This window comes from Cololabis saira, chromosome 6 (genome assembly GCF_033807715.1).
Source record: "Cololabis saira isolate AMF1-May2022 chromosome 6, fColSai1.1, whole genome shotgun sequence".
Classification (NCBI taxonomy): Eukaryota; Metazoa; Chordata; class Actinopteri; order Beloniformes; family Belonidae; genus Cololabis; species Cololabis saira.
In genome coordinates, this window is record NC_084592.1 from 14,462,703 (window position 1) to 14,477,978 (window position 15,276).

Below are 15,276 nucleotides of genomic sequence, written 5' to 3' on the forward strand. Positions count from 1 at the left end.
CACTCGCCGTACCGTGAATAAAATTTGAAATGTTCATACATGAGTCTCGTCACTCCAGAATGATTTTTGCAAAGCTTTTATGAAAATGCTTGTCACTTTATTTCCCCCTAGTGGACGAAAAGGGCCCAACAATTTAGGGAAAAAACCACTAAATAAAATACAAAATGGGTCCTCTATAAATGGAAAATATGAAAATACACTTGCCCTCGCGGCTATCAAAAACGTGGTATCAGTATATACAGTGGAATTTATGCTGAACTACATACAAGTAACGCACAACACCAAGCTCTTAATTGGGTTTCATTCACACTCATTCAGTCATGCACACAACAATCAGTAATCACAATCTCCCTCCTGGAAAGAAAGAAGAAAAAAAAAGCGATAGAAAATGTTCACTGCTTCAGTCTAAGCTGATTTAAACTGTAAATACAAGAACAGAGTTGTTAATCCAGAACGATCGGGGATCAGCCTTGCGTCTTCTTCGTGCCTCGAGGACACGTTTTCCAGTCAGCGGTGGAAGTCCCACTTTTGCCCGTTGAAGCTGAGGAGCCGTGTGTGTGTGTGTGTGTGTGTGTGTGTGTGAGCTCCTTCAGCTGTCCTTGTCCAGTGTGGTGGTTGCCAGGGTTACTGTAGTGATGGGCTGCCCGATACCGTGCATCTGCATGCGAGCCAGTTTCTTCTGCTCACACTCGGTGACCAGACAGTTGAGCTCAGCGGCGCTGTAGCCGATCAGAGTCCTCAGGTCGCACACAAACTTGTAGACGAAGCGCTTGCCCTGCACCTTGCTGATCATGTCCCCGTCGTAGTAATACCTGCACGAGGATGGAAAACGCTAAATTAGGCCAAAATAAAATCTCCACTGTGTATGAATAAGTAAAACATGTTATTACTAGGGCTGGGGATCGATCGATTATCAAGATTTGATTAGATCCGATCCGATTCGATTCCGATATTGATTTGGGTTAGTATTATTAAAACTTTTTTTGAGCTGTTGCATGAATTATATGACTGTGTAGTTCTGCAACATATTAATACTACTATTATATTGAGATTCAACAGCAAGTATTGTCAGCTAATGATGCTGTCAGGACCAATCATGTTCCAGAATGCTGATAGAACTGCTTTCAGAAACATCATGTGGGTCAGAATTATCAAACAGATCCAGGGAGGAAACAGACGGATGAAATCGGGTTTATTTTTTTCCCACATTCCGTTAAAATTTTTTCCATTTTTGGTTTTTAACTTTTGAGAATTTGGTTTTTAGCATTTTATGTAAACGTAACCTCAAGACAGTATATAAAATAATTTAATATAGACAATTTATGCAATTATAACTCAAAACTAATGTTTTCATACCTTTAAACATATTTAAAGGCAAAAACGTGGAATCAGTTATTCTTGTGTCTAACAAAACATTCCTTTTTCGGGTATAAACAAAAAAATACCAAAAGTTCTAATGTAATGATGAAGAAAAAAAAACAACACAAAAAAAAAAAAATCGATCTTTAGACATACGAATCGATTTTTAGGAATTAATATGGGAATCGATTTAGAACACAGGCCTAGTTATTACATGTCTTTGGGGGGGGTTTTGGGGCTTCTTTGACATCAACTTTAGACCTTTTTTTTGTTTTTTTTTAAATAAAAACTTGTGTCTTAATACACCCACTGACTCAAAAAAGACACTTAAGTAAACAAACACATATTTCTCTAGAAACAAAAGGTCAGATTGTGCAACCAGAAATGTTTTTCATATCAGATCACTGAGCTGCAAGCGGCTCGCGTGATGAGGAGCAGAAATCCTAACATGGCCATCTTTTACAGATAATATCAAAAAAATATTGGAGAAACTGTATAATTTTATTTAGTATTTCATTCAGAAAAGTTTGATAAACTTAAAAGACCTTCATTCAGCCTTCCACCTCCACCGGTGAACAAGTTCCTGATATTTGCACTTCTGCTTCAATAGCAGCCTTTATGGAGACGTAACACTGAGCCACTTGAGTTACAGCTAATAAATAAATCAGCAGGAAACATAAACGCACCTTAGGGCTCGGCTGAGCTTCTCGTAGTTCATCGTGGGTTTGTTCTTGCGCTGGCCCCATTTCTGCGCCACGAGCTCGGGCTGGTTGAGTTTGAACTCTCCCTCCTCTCCCACCCAGGAGATGCAGTCTCTTGAATCTTTGTCCGTCAGCAGCTCCAGCAGGAACTGCCAAAGCTGGATCTGGCCATTGTTACCTGGTAACGAGGCAGCAGGGAAGTCGGTGTACAGGGTGAATATGACAAAGGACTGCTGCAAAACTGCATTCACAATAATAATAATAATAAAAAAAGACAAAAATTACAGTAACAATCTCATAATCTCATGAAAGGTGTCATGCAGCAGAATACTGGGTTATTGGATTGCCGTACACATTTCTAATCATTTAAGGTGCCAGTTTGTTCTGTAGAAAAATTGTAACTAAATACCACTAGAATAATTTCTTTTCTCAACAGTGGCCACGGTTACATTATGTTTTTTAATTCGGAATTAATTATTCCGAATTAAATAATTCAGAATTTGCATGGAAATAGTAATTCCAAATTGAGGTTTACATGGAAAACACGTTTGATCGGCTTTCTCCAATTCCTATTAAGGTCTGGGGGTTGGGAAGGTTCTGATTGGATAGGGGGGCGGACCGGAAGTTACGTCTACCGGAAGAAAAACAAACTTAGCCGCTTAGCCGCTACAATTTTTATGTTTCCTGCCATCTGTTCTTTTAATTATTTCCAGGTCCTCCAAGCTATTTATTAAATAAATCATCTCTGCTCTTGACCACCGTTTACTGCGTGCTGCCACCTTGAAACTTTGTTTGGAAAACAAGCCCAGCGTGGAATATAAGCGTCATGGAGACAGACGGGCGAGGGAACGAGCAGCGCAGAAAGACCAGAATTAATTTAAAGCGGAATGAGTGTAAACATGATCTGGAATTATTCTATTCTTATTTAAAATCGGAATAAACCAGCCACTTACTTCGGAATTAAGTTTAATTCGGAATGGCCATTTTCATTCGGAATTAGGTGTTTACATTTTAAAACGGATTTAAATTTAATTCTGAATTAAAAAGGAATTAAACTTCCCATGTAAACGCACTGAGTCACACATTTGACAAGAATTTGGCCCAAAAAAAGTGACAAAACATTTGAATAGCTGTAATTTATTTTTTCTGAGTAATTAGTTCTTTAATTTCATTTGTGCACCTGAACAGTCCAAGTGTACAACCAACATTCGCAGCTGCAGCCGTCACATCATATCAAAGCTGCTTTGAACCAAACGGCTCCCGTGAACAACTCCCGGTACAGTCGGTGTTTCAGTACGTGGCATCTGAAGGTGCATGTGAGCAGCTCAGAGCCGGTTTGTGGTTGGTTTACCTGTACGGTTGCCTGGTGAACTGCGCTCTTCTCCGGATATACGGGGCGTTCTGGGGCCTCGGTTCTGCTTCAGGACCTTTATAGCAGTAGGGGTGCTCACCTGAGCAGGAATTATCTGCACCGCTGGAGACAAAAAGTCACACATAGTTTTAACCCTCTACAGTTTTCTGTTACATGCATTAAATGTGTCTACTGTGCTGTTGGAAGTACTTAACTTAACTCAATCTTTATTTATATACCACAGGTCAAAACGACCGAGGTTGACCAAATGCTGTACATTTAAAATCAGCTGAATAAAAGGCATATATTACAAGGATAAAATAAATGGAATAAGATGGGTACAAAATACAACAATACAATGAAATAAAAAATTGGAATAGGTTTGAAATATAATTTGGCCAAAATCCACTAAAACTAATCAAAAGCGAGAAAAGTACAGCTATTGAGTGCTCAGGACTAATAATCTCAATAATTTAAAAGAAGTTAAATCCAGTTCATAGCTTGGAGTCGATGAAGAATGTAGTTAAGTAAATATAATGAAATATGTTAGTTAAGTTTGACATACCCATAGACGGCGGTAATTTTATTTTATTTTAGTTTTTTTATTTACTTAGTTGTTGTTTTTTATTTGTAATTTATGTCATTTGTGAATTTATTTCTTGGAAAAAGGGGCAGATCAGATAAGAATCTTCTTCTTTCTGCTCCCTTTTCATTCACAATTTATGAACATTTGTATTTGTACTGAATTGTTTTATTTTTTTTTGAATGAAATAAAGAATAAAATGAAAAATGAAATGAAGAACACTTACGTTGATCTATAGTAACGGTAGCGTCTCCTCCAGACTGGTCTTGACTTGCCAGAACATCTGAGATAGATATAAAGAATGTGTTAAACTCTGTATGACCTTAAGAGTTTGACACACAAGATACAACTGTGGCTGCACAGACACGCCGTAAATCAGCAACAGTATGCACAAGCTCGTACTCCCACTCACATTTGTGTAGGAGTTCCTGGTGACTCCAAGGATTCTCTCCATTGGGAACTTTCTGAGGGCTGCTGTGGTGCGTCAGTGGGCCTGTAACGTAGTGATTAGTGCGCTTGCCTCACTTCCCGCTGTTAGCAGACACCACCAGCTAGCTCGTGAGGGCCCCAGATAAGACTGCAGAGGACTCGGAGGAGTTCTGGCCCCTCAGAAATGTAGCATGCAAGCATGCGGTATGTGGACACGCCTTGGTGCGTATGAACCCGTTACCCAGCTATGGGTTAAAGAGGTCTCACTGCCTTGTGAGTTTTCTGGGAAGGCTAAAGGAGGGAACCCCTACTGCAAATCAGGAGCTGGAGCCCTAAAGGGGGTCTGATGTCCACTCTGGTGTAGGGCTGGGCGATACCTCGAGATTTTAATATATATCGATATATTTTCAAACGTGATATGGTACGAGACAATATCGTTTATATCGATTTAAAAAAAAAAAAAAAAAAAATTAAATGATTTTGATATAGCTTATTTTGTGACAAATTGACTTGAATGTTTTATTTGAGATTTGCACAAATGTTTTGTTATTTGCACAACTGTCAACCTCAGTGGAAAAGTCTGCCTGTTACTGTCTACATTGTATTAATTGCACAGTGTATTTTAATTTAATTGTTATGCAGGAAAGGGATATTTGTTTTATTTTATTCAAGAAGCATTTTTATTCTATATATGCAGGCAGTTTATTTTTATTTCATTTGTTTTATACATTTTGATATTGTGCAGACCTCTGTTAATAAAGGAACCTGTGTGACATTTGGCACGAGGCTTTGTATTAAAACTGACTGTTTTTTTAAGGGTTTGCCTCAGAAAAAAATGAAGCTAACAGAGATGCTAACAGAGATGCTATGCTATAATGCTTTGGGGGAAACCCCAATTATGTCACAGAAAAAATATCAATATATATCGAGTATCGCCATTCAGCTAGAAAATATCGAGATATGACTTTTGGTCCATATCGCCCAGCCCTACTCTGGTGTGTCTCCGACACATTGATGCCAAACATATCGCTCCATGTTCCTTTGGACCACATGAGTGAGGGAGAGTGGGGGATCCTGACATTTGGGCAGTCCAAGATCTCCATATTACCACGCCCAGTGTCCTTGTCTACAGCGTTTAAACAAGACTGGAGGCAGCAGTTCAAGGGTTATTATAACTTAAGCCAGGACCGATAAACCAGGTCTCTGACGGTGGGGAGGACAATCGCAGTTTCACCAGCCAGTATTGGCGCTTTTCCACTAGTACCTACTCAGCCCGACTCCACTCGCCTCGGTTTTGCGCTTCTCCACCAGGGGTCTAACGTGCCGAGTAGATACTTTCTCTGCCGAGGTTCTAAGCGGTTGACTCGGCCTGCCACTGACGTCATCACACTACAGGCCACCGATTGGTCGGGGGGTTGGGAGTCAGACGTTTGAGTCAGGAGGCTGAAATCAGCGAAAAAGCGACGCGCGGCTTCTTGTTCATTTTATTTGACAGACAATGGCAGCGCAAAAGTCTGTTTGGTGATCCAACTCTGATAACTCTGATAATTTCACACATAAGTGGCTCCAGAGTATAAGTCGCACCCCTGGCCAAACTAGGAAAAGAAAAACGCGACTTATGGCACTTTTACACTAGTACCTACTCAGTTCTACTCATCTCAGCTCAGCTCAACTTGGCCTTGTTTCTTTTCCATAACAATCCAGCACCTGGAGCAGAAGTAGGATGTTGGAGTGAAGCTGCTGTGACGTATTTGATTGTGTGATCTAAACGAAGAAGACAACATCACTAAAGATGTAGAACCTGGAGGAGATGATATATGTGCTGCTGGGTCTGTGGCTTGTGTTCAATATCAAGTTAAAAAATGAGAGTGAGAGAAGCTTCAAGCGGCGACGCTTTTTAATTTTTTTAGTTTGTCTCAGCGCTGCTGAAGAGTCCGTCGGTAGCTGCGAGCAGCTATGAAGTGACAGAGCTTGAGTTACAGAGCTTCCTTATGGCCCATCTAGATCCCTTTTTAATTCTCTCCTCAGCCACCAGGTTTATGAAAATCTGCACCTCAGAGTTGGATCAGGGAGCAGACTTTTGCGCTGGTCGAATAAAATTAACAATAAGCCGTCAGAGTCGCTCTTTCGCTGATTTCCGCCTCCTGACTCAGACGTCTGACTCCAACCCCCCGACCAATCGGTGGCCTGTAGTGTGATGACGTCACAGCCCGACACAGCCGCTTAGAACCTCTGCAGAATAGATACAGAAAAGTATCGACTCAGCATGGCTAGAGCCCTAGTGGGAAAGCGCCAAACCGAGGCGAGTCGAGCCGGGCTGAGTAGGTGCTAGTGGAAAAGTGCCATTATAGGGCGGAAAATACGGTATAAAGCAGTCCTGGGACAATCCCATGCTGACCATCAGAACTAGGATGCAGGTGTACCAAGTCTGCGTATTTAACACAACCTTTCACCTGCGCAACCTGAGAATCCTGCATCACATGGCAGGACGGCATCCTTAACAAAGATGTCTTTAACAAAGCAGCCACCCCAACCATCTTTGCAACGCTTAGGTTGACTCAGCCACATCAGAAGACAGGATGATGGGCAAATCCCCGAGGATATCCTGTACGGGGAGCTCACCACTGGCTCCAGACCTGCAGAAATGCCTGTCTTGTGCTTTAAGGATGTTTGTAAGCGAGACATGAGGGCAGGCTGGGAGACGGCAGCTGATGACCGAAACAGCTGGAGACGGATCATGAAGGCAGGCGTCCAGAGTAGCGAGGACGAGAGAGAACAACTTTGGGGGGAGAGGAGGGAGTGCAGACATCAGAGGGCAACATCAGGACCTTTAGAGCCAGATGCAACCCTCACCTGCGTAAACTGCCACAGAGCATGCCACTCCAGAATCGGACCGTACGGTCGTAGCAGGAGTTGCAATGCTAAAACACTGTTCCACGGCACAGAATCCCACCGTCCCTTGAGACAGACGGATGCCAACAACATGTACAAGCCGTTACTCCCACTCACTTACATTTGCGTAGGAGTTCCAGGTGACTCCAGAGTATCTCTCCATTGGGAACTTTCTGAAGGAACTCTTCTTGGCTGAAACTGCAGAGGTCTCGGCCCGGGATGTGGATGCTGCCGATTTCCATCTCATCAATGTTGAACTCCTTCATTACCCACACAGCCCAGTGGATCACCTGATCAGCCGACCACAGCATGGGGTCTAAGAGGAGAAAGATGAGCCTTTAACACCAACAGCCACGTGTTACCACTAGGGGTGTAACAATATATCGTGCCACAAAATTTCGTGATACAAAAATGTCACGATACGTGTCGTGGAAGTGACAAACTGTAGCGCGATATTGGGTTATTAATATTAATATATTGTGTTTACTAGTAACGCGCATCCTATTGGTGCAGCGGGATCACGTGACGACCGCGCCTCGACCTGTGGATGAAAATCTTACTACGCTCAGAAGAAACTAGTACCGTTTTACGGTCCCGATCACGGGACTCTTGCAGGGTTTTAAGCTCCGAACTTTTACTTATAAGGTGAGCATGAATCAATCTTGTAAAGAGTCTCATAGTAACCAATCACGTGCAATAAAAAAAAAAAAATCATCTAGCACCTTCCTTGATAACCATGGCTCACTCTGCTGCACCCCTCACTTTGTATTTCTTTGTATAATCTTTTTGTATTTTTTTTGTATAACTGTCTTGTAAAATTGTAAATAGGTTATTTTTATTTTATTTTATACAGAACTGTCCCTTTTCTTTTCTTTTCTTTCTCTACCTCAAACTGCTGCACCTTAAATGTTTATTCTGTTTATGCTGTATCATAGAAATTCCACATTTGTTTTATTGCTTATTTTACTACCAAAGAGCGAAATTAGCAGAGTCAAATTCCTTGTTGGACAATGTTCGAACCTGGCCAATAAAGCTGATTCTGATTCTGATTCTAAAGATTGTGTCGTCCCGAAAGGTGGGAGCGGGATGAAACGATAACGGGGTTCACCTTACGGCCTCAGGCTGGAGCATGTGAAGCTCTTAGCTCTGGCAGAAGATAAATAACAGTCATGTTGCATTTTGAGTTTGGGACTTTTCATATATTATTCATTTACTTTTATTTATTTATTTATTTATTTATTTAATTTTAGTTGTTACATTTCTGGAAAAGAAAAAAGTCAAGTCATACATGAGAGAAACCATCAGTTTGTGGCAAAATATTTGTACTTGTATGAAACTGAAGATGCATAATGCAAACCTGACATTTACTTTTAGTTCAGTTTGTGGAAAATGGTTGGCCTGGCTTTCTCTTTAAAACTTAAACAGTTATAAAACATTACAAACTGTAACAATAGGGCAAATGCACAGTATTGTTTTGTATGTTGTGTCTTTCAAATAAAAGACATTTTTTCCAGTCATATGTTCCTCATTCAAGGTTGTTAAAAAAATACTGCTATAATATCGTATCGTTATCGTGACCTCAATATCGTGTATCGTTACACCCCTAGTTACCACTTTAGGTGCCACTTTTCACCACAACAGGTAAAGTCATGAAAGAATCTCTTACCGTATGGTATCCCGAGGCGGACCTGCTCTTTGCGGTAGCCTTCGAGTGCGGCGGCCCACCGGGTAACCTGCTCTGAGGTCTCATCGGACAGCGAAGACCGCTCTACGGCAATGAGCTGTCCCTCCTCCACCAACGTTCCTTCCTCTCCTGCTGCATCTGGATCGATCACCACTTCTACTGTTTCTACTGGCTTCACGATCTCTAAGATGTTCAGCTTCTCCTCTCCTTGGTGAAGGAAATAAGGGCTCCATTAGACTTTTGGAGACAAGAGCCATGCATTTTTATATGTATTGATATCTAGAGGACTTAATGCACCAATCACCTGGTCTGGCTATAATCTGCAGGCTCAGCTGCACGGTGCCATCTGTCTTTACTCCCTGATCGAAAAGGCTGTGATCCGGGTGGAGCTAAAAGGACGAACATGAGAGATGATGTAAATCAGGAAATGAAGAAAATACAAGTCAACATATTTTGGAGTTCAACTCATGAGTGCTTTAACCAAAAAAATAATAAACTAAACATAATATCTGGGTAAATTGTTACCTGAATATCTTGCAGGCATATCTCAAATGTATCCAGTGAGATTTGGACACGAGGCTCCAAAAGTTTCTTCAAGTTGCCAATAGGCTCATTGATGTCTATATCTTGTTGAATCAAATCAGATGCAGTGATGGTCTGCTCTTCAACTCTAAAAGTAAAAGATGACATGAGAAATTAGTGGAAAAGCGCAGTTTCTGACCATGCAAGCATGTGAAATTCATATTAACATTTACTTTTCTTTTTCTTTTTTTTTTGCTTACCCCTCCTCCAAACAAGTTTGTTTCTCCCGGTCATCAAGCTCTATTTCTATCATCTCCTCTGTCTCACTTTTAGCCATTTAGGACAACCTTGGAACAGAAAATGAAAGTATGATTAAGTTTTGAGGGGGTTTTGTTGTCATTAATATAACAAAAATTAACAGTGTGTTTTATGTAACATACCAAAACACTCAGATAAAAGTTGAAACTACAAGTAACAATATATTCTAAAAAGTGTAGATTTGCTGATACAAATACCGCTCACAGAAATACTTGTTGATATTGTTGAAAATAAGGCTATCAGTCTCAGTGAGTATATATATCCAATACCATGTAATTTTTGTAAACACAATCCCAATTTTTATTTGTCAGTTTAACATACAGCAAAATCTTGTTTTGAGTCACCAGGTGGACAAGGCATGTGACACAAGGCACACATGTATCAAGGATTAGCATTATACAGGAAAGTATTACAATTACAGCCTAATTATTTCACTCTGGAAATTCCCACCAGGGAAACAGCTATATTTTATTATGCCAGGCTGTAGTTTCCATATGTGACATAAATGGCCCTTCAAAGAAACCTTATTGAGCATTTAAGTAGCCATCACATTTCAAGGCACGAGTTCCCAAAGGGACAAGCCACAAGTAAAGAACTCTGGAGTTGATTTTTTTGCAATGAGAGAAATTCCCAAACAAAAGTTAGAAAATAAAAGGCAATGATGGACAAACTGTAGAACTTTATTTCTGCTAAAAGAAATCCAGGCAATCAGCTTTATGATGGACATTTGGACCCCAATTGTATTAACACATGAAAAATATAAATGTATTTTTTAGTTCTACTATTTCTGGCTCCACTTTAAATTCCTGGATTTATTCATTGAATACATATTACTTTATTTGAAGTTGATAAAAGTTATTTAGTTTGTTATTCTTAAAAAAAAAAATAGAGATTAAATTGGTATTGTATCAGTACACTGTATTGGTCAGGTAACCTGAACAACTTACTACATAAAGAAATAAAATACAAATAAACATAAATCCACTACATGAGCACATAAACATTTGGTTGTTTCCTATTAGAATGGTTAGTGAGCAAGATGTTATAAGCATGATCAATAAAATATTAACTAAGAAGCTACCAATGGATCCCAAACTTTTCCTTCTGAACATATATTCAACTACCCCACATTTACAAAATAAAGAATCTAGATTAGTAGATATGTGTATATTACAAGCTAAATGTATAATTTATCTTAATTGGAAAAATGTTAATGCTCCAAGAATTAGAAGATGGGTTAAAGAAATGGCATCAAACGTGACATTGGAAAAGATAACGTACAATATTAAACAGAAACATCATATTTTTGATGACATCTGGAGACCTTTTATAAGGTTTTTGAGACATGATGTTAATGTTGGTTATTTGCTTCAGCAGGAGGCTCTGAGGGAGTGGGATGTGTGATAATGATATAATGTGATATGATATAATGTAAATAACTGAAAACGCCCTTGAAACTCTTCATATAACTGTTAGCCATATCTGTCTACTCTTGTTTATTGTTTATTATTTTATTTATTATTATTTTTTCTTCCTTTTTGCTTTATTTTCATCGTATCTTTTTTAGTTTTAATGTGTTACTTATTTAGCGAGGGGAAGAGAGGAAGGGAGGGAGAATAAGGAGAAAAGGTTTGCTCTGTTGTCCTGTTTGATTTGCTGTAAATTGCAAACAAAAAACTAATAAACACATGTTTAAAAAAAAAAAAAAGAATGGTTAGTGATACTTATCTTAAAAAATACAAATGAAATGAAAAAAAAAAAAAACATAAATCCAATACATGAGCACATAAACATTTGGTTGTTCCCTATAGATTAGAATGGTTAGGGACACTTATCTCAAAGACAAAAAAATATATGTGTAAGAAGTTTTGCAAGGAAAATTGTTTCATTGTTTCATATGAACAAGCTGGGTGTATCAACACTAATGAAAAATATCAACACTAACTTAAGTGTGAATATTAACTGAGCAGTTCTACATTTTCGACCATATTCAACCAGTCAGGCCTCTCAGCCTCGACTCTCATTGGCTGCCGGGGACAGTTCACTGGCTGCTGTTATACACAAAATAAATACCCCAAATGTATTAACACATGAAAAATATAAATGCTTTTTGGCACCAGAAATGGTAAAACTACTATTTCTGGCTCCACTTTAAATTCCTAGATTTAATCATTGAATATATTTCTTTATTTAAAGTTGAGAAAAGTTATTTAATGTGTTATTCTTAAAAAAAAAATAAGATTAAATTGGTATTGGATCAGTACACTGTAACCTAAACAACTTACTACATAAAAAAATAAAATAAAATAAAATAAAAATAAACATATCCACTACATGAGCACATAAACATTTGGTTGTTTCCTATTAGAATGGTTAGTGAGCAAGATGTTATAAGCATGATCAATAAAATATTAACTTAGAACCCAAACTTTTCCTTCTGAACATATATTCAACTACCCCACATTTACAAAATAAAGAATCTAGAGATTAGTAGATAAAAGTTATTTAATGTGTTATTCTTAAAAAAATAAAGATTAAATTGGTATTGGATCAGTACACTGTAACCTAAACACCTTACTACATGAAAACAGGACAAAAAAATAAACATAAATCCACTACATGAGCACATAAACATTTGGTTGTTTCCTATTAGAAATTGTTAGTGACACTTATTTCAAAGACAGAAAAAGATATGTGTAAGAAATAGTGCAAGGAAAACTGTTTCATATAATACAAGCTGGGTACAAAACTGACTTAAGTAGGAATATAAACTAAGCAGTTGTGCATTTTCGACCACATTCACCAGTCAGGCCTCTCAGCCTCGACTCTCATTGGCTGCCACTTCTCTGGCTGCGGACGTTAACCTACTCGAAGTCGAGGCTCTGGCGTTTTAAGGCCAACATTTAGGCCACTACATTCCCAAATCAGTGACCAAACAAAACTATTGGGTCTCACTTAAGACACAAAATAACGATGCATACATTTAAAACCCTGCACGTGTAGCTGCAGTGGAGCAAACCGAAGTCAAAACAAGTTAAAACTAAAGACAGAAATGCGGGGCGAGGCAGCGCCACGTGGTAAAACAACCCGAGGAAAATAAAATGCCACATGAACACACAGTTTGGCTTCCAAAACTTCACCAAAATCTTCATCGGTGCACAAATAAAACTGTGCAGGTAGAAAACTTTTTTAAAACGGAAATAGAATAAACGGAAACAAAACAGCACAAATGGAAAGGAGCCGGAAATCCTGCAGACTTCCGCGGCATCGCTCATCAAATCAGCTCATCTCAGGCTTTAAAGACGGCGGATCCCACCGGGGAAACCATGCAAACCCACCGAGACAACACTGGCTCGATCTTGCACATCTAAAACGCGTAGAATAGTCGATAAATGTGGATGTTTTTAATCGCCCCAGACACGTGTCTTTGCAGCAAAAAAACGGCGCCCAGCTACAGCTGCAGCTCCAGCTGGCTCTTGTTTTTCTGCTCTCACGACCAGTGAAAACGAGAAAAACAGCCGAAAGAAGTCAAATGTGACGGATTGGATCACCGTTATTTTTTTTAGGGGTTCGCTTATAGCTCAAAAGTGCGTTTTTCTGGGTTTAAAGATGAGATGAGTAAGCTACGCTAGGCTAGTGCGGCTAGTTGATGCTACAAAATAGCGGGAAGTGTCTCGACGAGACTCAACAAACCTCTCATATGATCATCACCCTCAGCGCATAGACGTGTCAGAAATATTCGTACCTCTTAAAAGTTCCGGATTTCAGTTGTGTTTATGTTAAGCTGTCGTTAAAATAGCCCAAAAAGTCATACAGTCGAGTCGTGTCTTGCAAGTTTTTGGCCAACAACTAGTCAGACACTGAGGGGGGCGGAGACTAACCGATAATACTGCTCTTACTCTTAAAATATACATTAAATCTATGTTCATAAACATGCAAAACATGCTCATGGTCCTGTTTTAGCTTGCATTTACAATTTGAAGCTGAAATTCAAATAAAGTTGCAGAAATACATACATTATATAAGAATTAAACTGGTTAAATTGATGACTGTTATACTTATCCCTAAGTTTTTATTCAATTAAACGTGTGATGATAAACTGTTAAATAGTTTATGTGGTTGAAATCCTTAAGATTGCATTAGTGATGTTTCTGTAATGAAATCTCATGCAGCACTGGGATGATGCATGTCGACTCAGAGCCAACAGTTCAACATCTGGGGTGCAGATGTTCTCATTTACAGTCACATCTTCAGGATTTGTAAAAACTTGTAAAGTTACCCTTTTGTTTAGATAAAATAGTTTTCATTCTGACTTCCCCCATTCAAGTCAACTTGAATATTTTAGTGAACAAGACTTTCTGGGGAATGTTATGTGTATCTATAAAGAGACTTGTTTTGGACATTTGTGTTACGATCAAGCATTTTGAAATCAAGCAATTTGAAAGAATAAAATATGATGTACGGACCAAATATTCTGAGATCTTTTATTCATAGTAAACAATGAAAATATTTACAAGAAGGTACAGGTTTTTCATGAGTTCATAAGAAATGCTGAGAAACAACAACCTTCAGAAACAAAACCTTGTACTTTTAAACCATATATATTTTAATTCAAGTCAAGTTTATTTATAAAGCACCTTTAAAACAACCAATCTGATGTACATATCAAATATATAACAGTAAAAAACAATGTGAGAAAAGAAAATGTATGAAAAACTGCTTATAATACGATTGCAAATATGTAATGTGGATGTCAAGTTAAACTTAGTTAAAAGCCAGTGAGAAAAGACAACTAAACAAACCTCTCATATGATCATCACCCTCAGCGCATAGACGTGTCAGAAATATTCGTACCTCTTAAAAGTTCCGGATTTCAGTTGTGTTTATGTTAAGCTGTCGTTAAAATAGCCCAAAAAGTCATACAGTCGAGTCGTGTCTTGCAAGTTTTTGGCCAACAACTAGTCAGACACTGAGGGGGGCGGAGACTAACCGATAATTCTGCTCTTACTCTTAAAATATACATTAAATCCATGTTCATAAACATGCAAAACGTGCTTATGGTTCTGTTTTAGCTTGCATTTGCAATTTGAAGCTGAAATTCAAATAAAGTTGCAGAAATACATACATTATATAAGAATTAAACTGGTTAAATTGATGACTGTTATACTTATCCCTAAGTTTTTATTCAATTTAACTTGTGATGATAAACTGTTAGTTATTTTTTGTAGTTGAAATCCTTAAGAATGCATTATTTATGTTTCTGTAATGAAATCTCATGCAGCACTGGGACGATGCATGTAGACTCAGAGCCAACAGTTCAACATCTGGGGTGCAGATGTTTACAGTCATTTACAGTCACATCTTCAGGATTTGTAAAAACTTGTAAAGTTACCCTTTTGTTTAGATAAAATAGTTTTCATTCTGACTTCCCCCATTC

The 15,276-nt window shown here is 38.6% G+C and overlaps 1 protein-coding gene across 3 annotated transcripts; it reads right to left on the reverse strand.

Moving 5' to 3' along the window:
* Nucleotides 1-60: 60 nt before the first annotated feature.
* On the reverse strand, nucleotides 61-13,706 carry gabpa (GA binding protein transcription factor subunit alpha). Of its 3 annotated transcripts, none has more exons than XM_061723340.1 (11): nucleotides 13,585-13,706; nucleotides 9,782-9,868; nucleotides 9,525-9,669; nucleotides 9,304-9,388; nucleotides 8,982-9,206; nucleotides 7,437-7,631; nucleotides 4,407-4,487; nucleotides 4,221-4,277; nucleotides 3,412-3,534; nucleotides 2,046-2,238; nucleotides 61-812 (listed from the first exon to the last, which is right to left on the reverse strand). In XM_061723340.1, the coding sequence occupies exons 2-11, from the start codon at nucleotides 9,856-9,858 to the stop codon at nucleotides 590-592; spliced, it is 1,404 nt and encodes a 467-aa protein (XP_061579324.1). In that variant the 5' UTR covers nucleotides 9,859-9,868; nucleotides 13,585-13,706; the 3' UTR covers nucleotides 61-589. The 3 variants fall into 3 exon arrangements, with proteins under 3 accessions (XP_061579324.1, XP_061579325.1, XP_061579326.1); XM_061723341.1 differs by having other exon boundaries at nucleotides 13,533-13,682; XM_061723342.1 differs by lacking the exon at nucleotides 4,407-4,487.
* Nucleotides 13,707-15,276: the final 1,570 nt, after the last annotated feature.

Bases quoted from the DNA above. Each gene is read 5' to 3' on its own strand.
- gabpa (XM_061723340.1), bottom strand. From the start codon at position 9,858: ATGGCTAAAAGTGAGACAGAGGAGATGATAGAAATAGAGCTTGATGAC. The intron at 4,278-4,406 runs GTGAGTGGGAGT...TATCTATCTCAG, and splicing joins CCAGGAACTCCTACACAAAT to ATGTTCTGGCAAGTCAAGAC. The intron at 3,535-4,220 runs GTAAGTGTTCTT...TTTTGTCTCCAG, and splicing joins TACCGTTACTATAGATCAAC to CGGTGCAGATAATTCCTGCT.